The 13,681-nt window shown below is 41.8% G+C and overlaps 1 protein-coding gene across 1 annotated transcript in view; it reads left to right on the top strand.

Annotated features, from left to right (window-relative positions):
- The window catches only part of LOC124797921 (venom dipeptidyl peptidase 4-like), a 425,918-nt gene extending 414,687 nt beyond the window's left edge, over positions 1 to 11,231 (top strand). Inside the window, exon 16 of the mRNA XM_047261054.1 lies at positions 10,367 to 11,231. Coding sequence (XP_047117010.1) covers positions 10,367 to 10,543 — 177 coding nt within the window. The 3' untranslated portion in view covers positions 10,544 to 11,231. The remainder of the gene's footprint in view (positions 1 to 10,366) is intronic.
- Positions 11,232 to 13,681: the final 2,450 nt, after the last annotated feature.

Genomic DNA, 13,681 nt, shown 5'->3' with positions numbered 1-13,681 from the left:
AGGATATCTTTTAGAAAACAAAGTCTGTGTAACATGAAAAGAAATGTATACAAAATCTAAAGAGCCAGTCATGTAAGAAGAACCTCGTAAGCCATTTTTGTTTAAAAGCAAGGAAAGTAATACATCCAAATCGACAGCAAGGTTAAAAAAATAGAAAATGTAATAGAAGAGCTAGTTCATAAAGTATTCGTCCACCATATGAACATGCTGAAATTCTGCACGCAGTGATTAAACTATAACGCTGATCCACGGGATACACTAGAGTCAACCGTGCGCGGCCCCACTCTATCGCTTGTTGTGGTTCTGAACGGCGTCGATACTGTGCAATAAGCGCCATCGTCCGTAAGAGTAGTGAGACGACGCTGATCGAAAGGAAAGTTATTCTGCACTTACATAATGAGTGCAAAGCTCCTTACGAGATTGCTAAAATAGTCAGTAGACCTAGATCGACGGTTCAGTCGATAACAGATCGATTTTGCCCAACAAAATCATTAAGAAATCAACCACGTACGGGAAGCCCTCACACTTTGACTGATGCAGACAAGACATTTATCAGGAGTGAAATGAAGAAGAAACCTAAAATCAGCGCTCCTAAGTTGGCTGTGGAGTCTAGGGGAAAGAAAGTATGTGCCAACACAATCCGAAATACCTTCAAAACGTATGGGTATCACGGCAGGGGTAACGCGCAAGAAATTTTGGGTCAGTGAACAGAATCGAAAGAAACGTCTTCATTTTGCGATTGAATATAGATTCAAAAAGGAAGACTTGTGGCGAGTAATATTTTCTGATGAGAGTAAATATAACGTATTCGGGTCGAATGTCACGTGAATGGTGTGGCGTAAGTAGAATGCGGCCAACAGTTAAACACAGTGGTGGCTACCTGATGGTGTGGGGCTGTATGAGTGCTGCAGGTGTTGGAAAATTACATTTCATAGACGGTACAATGGATCACTATATGTATATCAATATTTTAAAGGACAATCTGAATCCTAGCACCGAAAAATTAGGTCTGCAAGGAAATTACATTTTTCAACAAGATAACGACCAAAAGCGTATGCCTCTAAATACAAGGCTGTGACCCTTGTACAATACCCCAAAACAACTTAACACCCCTCCTCAGAGCCCAGACTTTAATCCTATTGAACACCTTTGGAAAGTACTGGAAGATAGCATCAGGAGAAGACACATTTCTTACAATAGAGACCTAAAACAAACACTTCAAGACGAATGGGACAAAATGCCAGCCTCTCTGACGACAAACTTGGTAAAGTCGATGCCCAGATGACTACAAGCTATAATAGCTGCAAAGGGAAACCCCACTAAATATTAATTCTTGTAATTGAAATCATATTTTCAGGTTGTAAATTAAAAAAACTGAGAGGACGAATACTTTTTGAAGTAGCACTTGAATAATAAATTCTCCATTTTGTAAAATTAGTTATCGCTATGGATGTATTTATTTCCTTGTACATCAATAAAAATAACTTACCAAGGTTCGTTGCATATGGCTGGATGTACACATTTTATGTTCCCTTCCTTTCAGCCAGCCGATGTGGCCGAGCGAATCCTACCCTGGGCGTGGATGTGTGTGATGTCCTTAGGTAGTTAGGTTTAAGTAGTTCCAAGTGCTAATGACCTCAGCAGTTAAGTCCCATAGTGCTCAGAGTCATCGGAGCCATCCATCCTTCCTTTCACGTGATATATACTTAGTTTTTTTTAAAAAGGTTACAACTAGACGAATACTTTTTGGACTCACTGTATGTCCAACTCAAAGTTCACACGATGGCCGGCAATTCGTAACGAGACAAATAGTTCATCAGAACGCCGTTGCACAGCACTAGGGCGAGAGGGAGGCACAACCTTAATCTTACTTTTATCAGAACCTGTTGTAGGTTTGGAAAACACAACGGTCACTGCATGTGCACGAGCCTGTTTGTTCTAGGAGCGGGCAAAACTGGCGTCTTTGTGCCGTTGCAAACAAACTGCTCGGACATCGTCTTTATTTCCACACGTGTAACACGCTACGTTGCGTGATGGGCAATCCTGTCTCATATCTAGGGCAAGGATTCACTAAGTTCGCAGGTTTGTTTACCTGTCTTTGTGGCTGTCCGCGCTGCTGTGTACGCGATCGTTGCTGTGGCTACTTGGGGCGGTCGCGATCAAGGGGCGACTTGACCCCACAAATCGGGGCCCGGTCAAACTTACTGGCCGCTATGGCACCCGAAAATATTGCTCTAAATTTGCAACACTTGCGGTCGTGATGGATCAGAGTACTTTAAGATCTGTTCCTGTATTCTGCTATCGGAGACATTGAATTTTATTGCATCCCTAATCATCAAATTACTGTGAAAGTTGCCACACTACACTTAAATCTACACTTCCTAGTCATGTCCGTTAATTCTGTGTACCACTGATGGTACATATGTTCCGGCTTTTTCTGCAAACGAAAGACCTGATATATCTAGCTGCAGCTACTTGGACTTGCTGGCCATAATATTTAGTTAATGCGGCGATTACTTGATCATATCTGAGTTCATCGGGAGACGCAGTTGGGAATAGTTTTTGTATTAACCTGAACACTGGGGACCCCGCAATCGAAAAAAAGTGTTGTAGTTTTACTGTACCTTCAACATGATGAACTTGACATTGTGCTTGGAACTGTGTCAGGTATCTGTCAGGTATGGTTAAACTGCCGAAACGCTGGTGTGATGCTCGGCGGCACTTGTTGGTCTAGTCGGTCGGTTGGTTGTTGTTGTGTGGCCGACGCCACGTGTGCATCCAGAAGTTGTTGTACCGTCGTCAACAAAGCAGCAATTTGTTGGTTCTGAAACAGAAAAATTTGTGTTGGATCCACCACATTGGCCGCCTGAGGCTGAGGCGCGTAGGGAGGGGTTGAAGGGGGCGGGGTAGCCGTGTTTTATCCAAATGTTTTGTAGCAAAAAGCAAATAAAGCCACTGAAAAGAGAAATTTGATTAGTTCTGCTGCTCCCGTCCTGGAATACATGCAAGTACATGACAATACATTAGCAGACACTTGAATACGATCACCCCTGAAGTCGGAAACACAAGAGAAGCAAGCAAAATCTACACTGAATTATACTCGTTGCCAGTTTTTGTGTCGTTTCGTTGTCACTGTAGGCTTGGAGAAGATGATGTGGCCAGTATCCTTGTCTATGACGCAGACTGCATGTATGTGTTAACAAGGCTCTTTACTCATAAAAACAAGAAGTTTCTTAACGTAGTCTATGTGTTGTGGTACAGGCTATTCTATAATACTCCACGTTAGCCTGACTGCTGGTAAAGTGTAAGTCCCGCTATGTACACTACTCTGGTCGCTATGTTCTGCCTGACTCTGGCCTAACTGCGACTCTGACTGTCTCTGGACTGCGACTGATGACATGACACATTGACTCATTGGATGACTGACTGACTGGGCCCTCCGGTCTGTGGCGGTAATCTAAATATTGGTGGCGGCCGAGAGGGCGTTGGCGGATCGTTTCTTGCAAGTCTGTCTTTGGCCTCTATAGATCTTCACACAACTTCTTTGCCACCTGGTGTGCAGGAGCCAGCTTATGCCAGCACATATTCTTCGTTTCACTTTAAATATTTGATGTGATACCTTATAATATGTAGGCTGAAAATGTATAAGTGTAAGCTTCTGTCAATAACCATGGTTTGGTGAATTGAATTTCTCTTTGAGTGGCCACTCCACCGCCATCCCCATGTCCCTTCATATGCGGCACGAGGTATCACCCTAAAATGGCAATATTAGCTCTTAAGCAAAGAATTTTGAGTGCCACTGAATTAAAACGTACAGATGTGTTTACATCCCCAGTGTTGCCTTCCATTAAACAGTATGCTGAATGTGGGATGTAGCTGGTGATCAAAAAGTCAGCATAAATTTGAAAACTGAATAAATCACGGAATAATGTAGATAGAGAGGTACAAATTGACATACATGCTTGGAATGACATGGGGTTTTATTAGAACCAAAACAATTTAAACTTTCAATAAATGTCCGACAGATGGCGCTTCATCTGATGAAAATAGCAATAATTAGCATAACAAAGTAAGACAAACCAAAGATAACGTTCTTTACAGGAAATGCTCAATATGTCCACCATCATTCCTCAACAATAGCTGTAGTCGAGGAATAATGTTGTAAACAGCACTGTAAAGCATGTCCGGAGTTATGGTGAGGCATTGGCATCGGTTGTTGTCTTTCAGCATCCCTAGACGTGTCAGTCAATCACGATACACTTGCGACTTCAGGTAACCCCAAAGCCAATAATCGTATGGACTGAGGTCTGGGGGCCTGGGAGGCCAAGCATGACGAAAGTGGCGCCTGAGCACACGATCATCACCAAACGACGTGCGCAAGAGATCTTTCACATGTCTAGCAATATGGGGTGTTTTTTTGATTCTAATAAAACCTCATGTCATTCCAAGCATATGTGTCAATTTTTACCTCCCTATCTACATTATTCCGTGGTTTATTAAGTTTTAAAATTTGTACTGACTTTTTGATCACCCGTAGATTTATTACAAGAGTACGAAGTATGACTGACAGTATTGGTAACTAAACTCAATGACAAGAAAAGTGCAGGACACAGAAGTGGAGGAGGAATTGAAACGAAAATTCACTGGTTGAGAGCTTATGGACGTTATCTCAGTGATGACAAAGTCGAGTCAAAGTTTTTGACGTTGCACTCCCTCTGGCCTCGATGCATGCAATGATTCAGTTTTGAAGGGTGTCGTAGATACGTTATATCCTCTACTGAGGCTAGTTGGCCCACAGATGCTGTAATTGGTCCTTGATATTCCGCATGCTGGCAGTGTGATGCAGTTGACTTCTTAGATGGTTCCACCCATGTTCCATCAGGGACAAATCTGGAGAGCTAGACAGTCATGGGAATGGCAGACAGTTCACAGAGTTGCGTGCTATATGCGGAGGACGATTATCCTAGAAATAATTCAAAAGTCATGCATTAGTTACCTTTGAGGTTGTATGTGGGTGTGTTGATGTTAGTCAAGAATGCCTTTAAGGCGACAAAGACGCCATTATAGAAACCTCGCTAGGTTTGAACGATGTCGTGTAACTGGGCTACGAGAAGCTGGTTGTTCCTCCTCCAATACTGCAGAAGGAGTTTTGCAGGAATGTAGCCACTGTACGTGATTGCTGGCAGCAGTGGTCACGCAAATGTATGGTCGCAAGAAGACTGCACTCGGGATGGCCACATAGCACTACTGGGAGGGAAAACCATTTTTTTTATGTATGGCTCTGCCGGAGCAGTACTGCATCTCTAGCAGCAAAATGAGCAGCAGTTGGTACCATATTGACACAATAAACTCTTAGAAATCAATTACTTCAACAAAATCTTCGGGCCAGATGCCCTGTAACATGCGTTCCACTGAACCCAAACTACTGCTATTTGCGACTTAAGAGGTGTCAAGTGAGAGCTCACAGTAGAGTGGAGGTTTGATGTATTTTCTGATGAAAGCTGGTTCAGCCTCGGTGCCAGTGACAGCCATGTGTTGGTTAGGTTGGTTGGTTGGTTGGTTCAGGGGAAGGAACCAGACAGCGAGATCATCGGTCCCATTTGGTGAGAGAGGGATGGGGAAGGAAGTCGACCACGTGCTTTCAAAGGAAAGGAGGCTAGTTGATGGCCTGCAGACAACTTGTCTGCATCTAGACACTCTGGACCTACACCTGGATTCATCATTTGGGGTGCGATTTCGTATGACAGCAGCAGCATACATACCGCTGCTGCAGAGTGTCGACATGTTGCCTTGGTCTGCTCGATCACCAGATCAGTCTCCAATCAAGCACGCATGGGACATCATCAGACGTCAGCTCCAGCATCATCCACAAGCAACAATAACTGTCCCTGTACTGACTGACCAAGTGCAACAGGAATTGACCTCCATCTCACAAACTGACATCCAGCAACTTTACAAGAAAATTCATTGACATTTTATGCTTACATTCAACTTTCTGGTGGTTACCAGAATTAATGCAGCGGCATTTCACATTTGGGATGGCTTATCTGATACTTACAATAAACTGTGAGCTTTCGCTGTTAATCACTTAAAGATGTTACCTAGACAATCAATTTCGAAAATTTCATTGTTCTACATTATTTATTTTTTCGTGTTAAGATTTTTGCCGCCTGTGTATATTAATGTAAATATAAAGAATGTTCAAGATGTTTTTCGGTGTTGAGGGAAACAAAATAAAAAAAAAAACCAATGGAAAGTGAGAAGGAAAGTGGAACAGAAACGAAAGAAAGTAAAGTAGCCACGGAGCAGGGTTGAGGAAGTGCAGTGCAGGCAGTGCAACGTAAGCCAAGGGAGATGTGCGGTATTTCAAATTCTGGTTTAGGAAATAACTGTCATTGTTAGTTTTCCTCCTTAAGTTCTGAGAAAGTTCACTGCCTCTCAAAGGCAGTGGAGCACCATGAAGACATGGTAGGATTTCAGTATAACTTCATACTCTATCGACAGGTAGGTAAATGATAAGACCTGCAATCAGGTAGAACTGTCATTTAAGCGCATTACTGATGTTCGTGTTTAGTGTTGTTACAAGACCTGGAAGGAAATACAAAGAGCATCAACAACGTCCGATCATGAGTAATCACTGTGAAGAAGATTTGGCCAACTGCTGTAATCGTGCAATATCCAGATTTGTGGGACAATTGGTGGTGACAGTGACCTGATGCTGGACTGCAAGGCAACGTGAGGGCAGGCATGGGGCTGTGAGGGCAGGCATAATTGTTTTCAAAGTTCCAGTCGACCACGTCAGACCACCACAAGAGACGATCGCCCTGTTGTGCACCAAGCACATCGTAACCTCTTCACATCTGCACCTTCCATCAGAGGACAACCACACCATTAGTTGGAAATTAGCAGCAACCTTTTTTTTTATTGTTCCATAAGTGGGCTGCTGCTAACACTACAACACAAACGGCTGTGTTTGGAGTGGCGCTGGGACAGGTAAGCACGTACTGGTGATGAATGCCTTCGCACTGGGCTGAGCGATGAATTGCAGTTTTGCACTATCCCAGATGACCATCTTTGGTGAGAATGATGGCAGCGACCTGCAAAGAGGTCCAATTCTTCAGTTGTTTTGGAGTAGATCAGCACTTTTACTCCTTGTGACATGATGTGTGAAGCCATCGGATTTGACATTGGGTCATGGTTGGTAGTGCCTGAGCGATCTGTGATGTCATGCTGATACATAACGAAGATCCTGCGTTCTCATGTGCTTCCCTTCATGTGATAGTATCGTGGTGCCGTTTTTCAACAGGATAATCGTCTTGCAGTGAACACATAGTGCGTAGTGGAGCGATCACTCTGTTGTAGAAATATTTGAAAAGCCAATATCGCCTCAATACTGTTTACTGGATAACCAGTTTCAACACACTAAAGGTGGCATCATCGGATATGAATTTAGATTAAAGTATCCAAATGGTTTATAAATGTTAATAGATATCAGTTTGTTGGATGGAGGTCAATGCCTGTTGCACTTGGTCAGTCAGTACAGGGACAGTTATTGTTGCTTGTGGATGGTGCTGGAGCTGACGTCTGATGATGTCCCATATGTGCTTGATTGGAGACTGATCTGGTGATCGAGCAGACCAAGGCAACATGTCGACACTCTGCAGAGCATGTTGGGCTGCAGCAGCGGTATGTATGCAGCTGCTGTCATACGAAATCAAACCCCAGATGGTAATTCCAGGTGTAGGTCCAGAGTGTCTAGCATGCAAACAAGTTGTCTGTAGGCCATCAACTGGCCTCCTTTCCTTGAAAAGCACGAGGCCGACTTCCTTCCCCATCCCTCTCTCACCAAATGGGACCGATGATCTCGCTGTCTGGTTCCTTCCCCCGAACCAAGCAAACAACCAACCTAACCAACACATGGCCGTCATTGGCACCGAGGCTGAACCAGCTTTCATCAGAAAATACATCAGACCTCCACTCTACTGTGAGCTCTCACTTGACACCACTAAAGTCTCAAATAGCGGTAGTTTGGGTTCAGGGGAACGCATGTTACAGGGCGTCTGGCCCGAAGATTTTGTTGAAGTAATTGATTTCTAAGAGTTTATTGTGTCAATATGGTACCAACTGCTGCTCATTTTGGTGCTGGAGATGCAGCACTGCTGTGGCAGAGCCTTTACATATTCTTGTGACCATACATTTGCGTGACCACTGCTACCAGCAATCACGTACAGTGGCTACATTCCTGCAAAACTCCTTCTGCAGTGTTGGAGGAGGAACAACCAGCTTCTCGTAGCCCAGTTACACGACATCGTTCAAACTCAGCGAGGTTTCTATAATGGCGTCTTTGTCGTTTTAAAAGGCATTCTTGACTAACATCAACACTCCCACATATAACCTCAAAGGTAACTAATGTATTTAAAATGCATTTGAAACAAACTTGTTTTTTATCCTCATAGTGGCGCCACTGGCGCTACCCTTATGCGACTGGTGCGAAATTTAATAGGTATCGTTTTTCAGATCTAGAAACACGCCTACCAACTTTCGTTTGTCACAGAACTCCTTCTTGATGTTGCGAATTTTTTCCGTCAGCGCATTTTTGATTTTTTCCCCCTCCAGGTAATGATAGATCCTCTGATACATATAAAGCCTTTCTTGATGCAACTGTCCTTGCCTGTCTCTCATTATCTATACTATATGATTGTAGTTCTTCAGTTGAACGATTACAGAATGAACGCTGGGTTTCTCTTTGAGCGGAAAAGTAATTACTGTTTGCAGAACCTTGTTCGAGATATAGAAGTGGTAACAATGTTTCAAGGCTGGTGCAGGTACAGCAGTAAGCAGTCTGAGCCAGTCTAAAAGCTTAGCCAGCAGGCGCTGGCGCCTCCCAGGCACTGGTTCAACTCATCATTGAACTCGCACCAAAAGAAACTGAATTTGGATTCATACTTATAAACATTTAATGTATACGCTAAAGGATGCAAAACTAAACTACAGTATTTTCTAAACTTCAATATCACTACTTCAAAAATGGGCATATTATTTATGCCTTTGGTTAGAAACAAGGTATCAATGTTAAGGATTTACATATATCACCGTGGCTGACCTGAGTACCCACCTCTACCGCAGCGTGGACGATTCTTCGCAGAACGGTTCGAGGACCAGTATATCATGTTTGATGTCATTTTGGTCACTCCTTGAGTGTGATTTATTATAAAACTGTTAATTCATGTTGACCAAGTGCTTCAAAAGTTGTATAAAACTGTAATGTAATGCATCTCACTAGGACAGAGTGCCACAGTAGGAAGAAGCAATTGTGGCAGCCAATGGGAAGGAAGCTATTCTTTTATCTTGTGGGGTGTAGTAAGCTGGGCTTGGGTTTCAGATGAGAGAGGGACTTGATTTTCTGACTCAAAAGAGTGAGGAGCCCTGTCTCTAGGCTCCGAGTTTGTGGCGTTTTGTGCAGCTGAGTTTTGGGTGGGAAGTGGTTACGTAGTACAATAGTTGGGACTTCGATTTTTCTATGATTCAGTTCACATCATGACGTATAATTTCTGTTTGAGTAAGATCATAGAGGAATTTTAAAGTTTTCATAGAAAAGTGTGTTGATGTGCATTGAAAAATCAACAGTTCAATCAATTATTGATATTTTCACCAGTTTGCCTTATAACATAACCACTTTGGTGAGCTATGAAAGCTGATACTTAGCTTGAGTCTCTCGATGAAAATTTGTGTATCTTTTCAAAGTTAGCTCCACCTGAAACTGAATCCTGGATTTGCCTTATGTCAGGCAAATTATGTGCTAGTTAATCAACTTCTACTGAAATATTGTGGCCAAAATGAAACAATTTGTTTTATAATATATTTAATGATCACAGTGAGCTTCACAAAAGTTTGAATAATATTGAACTTAACTGGCTATCGGTGTTGCTCCTTATGTAGGTTACAATAATGGAATTTTGAATTTCCAGAATTTTATAAATATAAGTTTTACTATTGTTCACATTCGTTGAGCATACTTTTGAATAGAAACTAGTTTGCATAACAGTTTCGCCATATTTCATTGTAACTGTGCTCGAAGTACCATTATTTCTTCAATTTAATAATTTAACAACATTGCAAACATGTACTCATTAAGATTCAGTACATCGCAAAGTGGTATGGTATGATTTAGTTGGACAGGAATCTTGGTTTCCATTAGGTGGCGGCCTATTCATTTACTTTACAGCTTGTTTCCCAGTTCCTGCTTTCTTTGTAACTGAGGATGTTTTTTGAATAACTAATTAACATTTTTGTTGTTCTGAATTAAAAGCTATTTGTTGGCCATCATGAAACTGTCTCTCCGAGGCTGTGGTTGTTGTTGTGACAGAGTTACCCAGACCAGGACCACACCGTGGCTGACCTGAGCACACACCTCTACCGCAACGTGGACGAGTTCTTCGCAGAATGCTTCGAGGACCAGCAGCCTGCATCCTCTTCTCCTGCAAAAACGGCCAGACGGTTGCTGCCAGTGCTGCTCTTACTGTGCACCGCTGCCTTCAGCTGACTGACGGCACACTTTCACAAGCCAGCCTTATAGCACCACCTGCAGCAATTGAGCGGGTAGAACGCCACTTCTCCTCTGCCTTCCATAAAATGCTGTAGTATTATTTCTTAAGAATCATTTACTAGCTACTCATACTGCATACTTTTAGAACCATCATTTTTATTGTTCCTCACCTTTGGTTCCTTTAAGTAAAGACGTGTAATGAGATAAGATGTCAGAAGCGTCCACCATGTTGCTTTTGCAGTACTGCATTGTGCCCACACTGACTCAGCATACTTTGAAGGAACCTGCATATCTCCAATTTTTTACATTATTTTATATTTCAAGATGTTGAACAACACATACCATGCCTTGTGACTTAAACTTATCTTCCATATTATATCTCGATAATATCTCGACTGGTGAAATTGCAACATTCATATAAAGTTCTCTAGATGTAACACGTTTCCACTTCTGTGATATCAAAATGAACTGTGGCACCCACTGCATGGTATATATTATTGTTACCCTGGTAGATACATGTGGTGCCTCAGTATATATTAATGTATGTAGATTGGTCCTTGTGTATAATGGCCAAAATGCAATGAGAGAGAGATTACTGAATATGCAACAAGTGCCTCAATAGTGACATACGACGACCACATCACCAGCAGTGTAAACATTCCAATAAAATAAATGGTTAGATCCATTTACTTTTGTTAGTCAAACCTTACTATTTCCTTTACCATAACATTAGAACAGTATTACAAACATCAGTACCTGTAATAGACCACTGGTAACATCTGTGCCTCACAGTACGTCTGTGCAAAAATATCTCACAACTGTAACTGAAATTTAAACGTGGTTTACCAAGTTCCAGCTCCCCTAACCGTTACCAAGATGCCATATCACCCAATTTATTAATATTGTCTGCAGTCCACCAAATCTCCAATACAAGAGAACATCACCAAGAGCAGAAGAGAAGTAAGGTGGAAATGAGCTCCACTGTGTCTTCCATGCAAGAGAGAACAAGTCATGGGCAGATTGCACCTTCTGCTGGGTAAGGTCTTCTTCAGAAGCGCCAGACAATCTCAGGGTTGTCATTCCCCCTGTGCTGCCTGCTTTTCAAATCTGTTTTCAGTATTTGATTGTATTAAATTCCTGTTTTCTTCAGTCAGTCAATCTTGTCTTGATTTTAAGCTTCTATTTGTCTCTTGTAAACTTTAATAGAAATTGTTGGAAAATGACTATCTCCATTTTCGGTATTACTGGAGAGACATTCACTGTGCACTCTCTGTTAGCTATATCCTAGAGCACCATTAGGCGTCCTTGCAACTTACTGATGGCAATCTGCGCCAATAATGTCAATAATGTAGCCTTCTGGAGCCATGCAAGTGGACCCAGGGTTAGGGTAGCAGGAGGAGCTCTGAACTGTAAGCCATCTGGCTCCCTCTCGTTTAGTGCACTACCCAACACACAGAGAACAAAATGCACAGAATCCAAGTTCCTAGGATCAATAATTTATTTTTAATAGCTGCTCAGAAGGCTTGTAACATTATGATGGATAGCTAAGTTAAAACAAACGACTACTTACTGATGACTGTCACTGTCAGTATAACTACATCAGTGACACCTATTACAATTCAAACAGATTTTTGTGTCACAAACAGTTCCATAACATCACTGATAAATACCATGTGAAGGAGGACGTTGTATATTCTTTCAGTATGTAAAATGTGCTCTCAAAAGTAATGCTAGAAGCAGGCAGTGACATTCCACCAAGTAGTGAGAAAATGTGTTGTACATTCAAGTGTACATCTGGTTAGCTACTGTTAAACATTGCCATGTCCTGTAGAAGTATCTCCAACTAAAGCAATAAGCAGATCAGCAATGTTAACAGGATGCCCACTTTAAAGAAATGAATATCAATTTAATGAAATTCATCATCTTGGCCTATGCAAACTGATTCTTCTTGAACTTCAGATTCTACTTAATTTGCTCCTCTTTTCAGCTGTAATTATGTGATATTTGGCTGTGATCCACAACAATTAAATAATGGGACAATGTAAAAATCATACAAAAATGTAAAAATGTCTGTTGATAGTTTGGCTTTGTATTTCTAATGTGATCAGTAATCTGTGAATTATAGAAATATAAGAAATTAAAAAAGAATTAAAAAAGTTTGCAAAGATTAAATGAAATTACTCTGAGCCTTCCTCCACTTTTTCATTTGCATACCATATTGATGACTCCAGTATTGGGGCAGTTTATGGCCCTACTTCATTGTTAAATCTTACTTTTATACTTGTAGTAAACTGGTACACAACACAGCAGTCGTAGTACAGTAGGTACCACAGTGAATATTTAAATATTTTTGAGACTGTCGGGGAAAGTTCAATTTCAAAAATATGTTGAAGAAACTGGAATTTAAGAACAACAGAGAAAAATTTCTGTGGCTTTCAAATGGTATTGAGGGAGAAACACAATGCTAAGAATGGGTCATTGTACGAGTACTATTCTCAGAAATTCCACAGCTTCATCTTAGCATTCGCTCCTGTTAACTCCACGGAATATATATAATATAGGTTGGGACAAAATACACTACTGGCCATTAAAATTGCTACACCAAGAAGAAATGAAGATGATAAACGGGTATTCATTAGGCAAATATATTATACAAGAACTGACATGTGATTACATTTTTACGCAATTTGGGTGCATAGATCCTGAGAAATCAGTACTCAGAACAACCACCTCTGGCCGTAATAACGGCCTTGATACTCCTGGGCATTCAGTCAAACGAAGCTTGGATGGCGTGTACAGGTACAGCTGCCCATGCAGCTTCAACACGATACCACAGTTCATCAAGAGCAGTGACTGGCGTATTGTGGAGAGCCAGTTGCTTGGCTACCATTGACCAGACGTTTTCAATTGGTGAGAAATCTGGAGAATGTGCTGGCCAGGGCAGCAGTCGAACATTTTCTGCATCCAGTAAGGCCGGTACAGGACCTGCAACATGCGGTCGTGCATTATCATGCTGAAATGTAGGGTTTCGCAGGGATCGAATAGAGGGTAGAGCCACGGGTCGTAACACATCTGAAATGTAACGTCCACCGTTCAAAGTGCCGTCAATGAGAACAAGAGGTGACCGAGACGTGT

This window comes from Schistocerca piceifrons, chromosome 5 (genome assembly GCF_021461385.2).
Source record: "Schistocerca piceifrons isolate TAMUIC-IGC-003096 chromosome 5, iqSchPice1.1, whole genome shotgun sequence".
Classification (NCBI taxonomy): Eukaryota; Metazoa; Arthropoda; class Insecta; order Orthoptera; family Acrididae; genus Schistocerca; species Schistocerca piceifrons.
The sequence above is the reverse complement of the archived record's forward strand: the minus strand, read 5'-3'. Positions and strand labels throughout refer to the sequence as shown.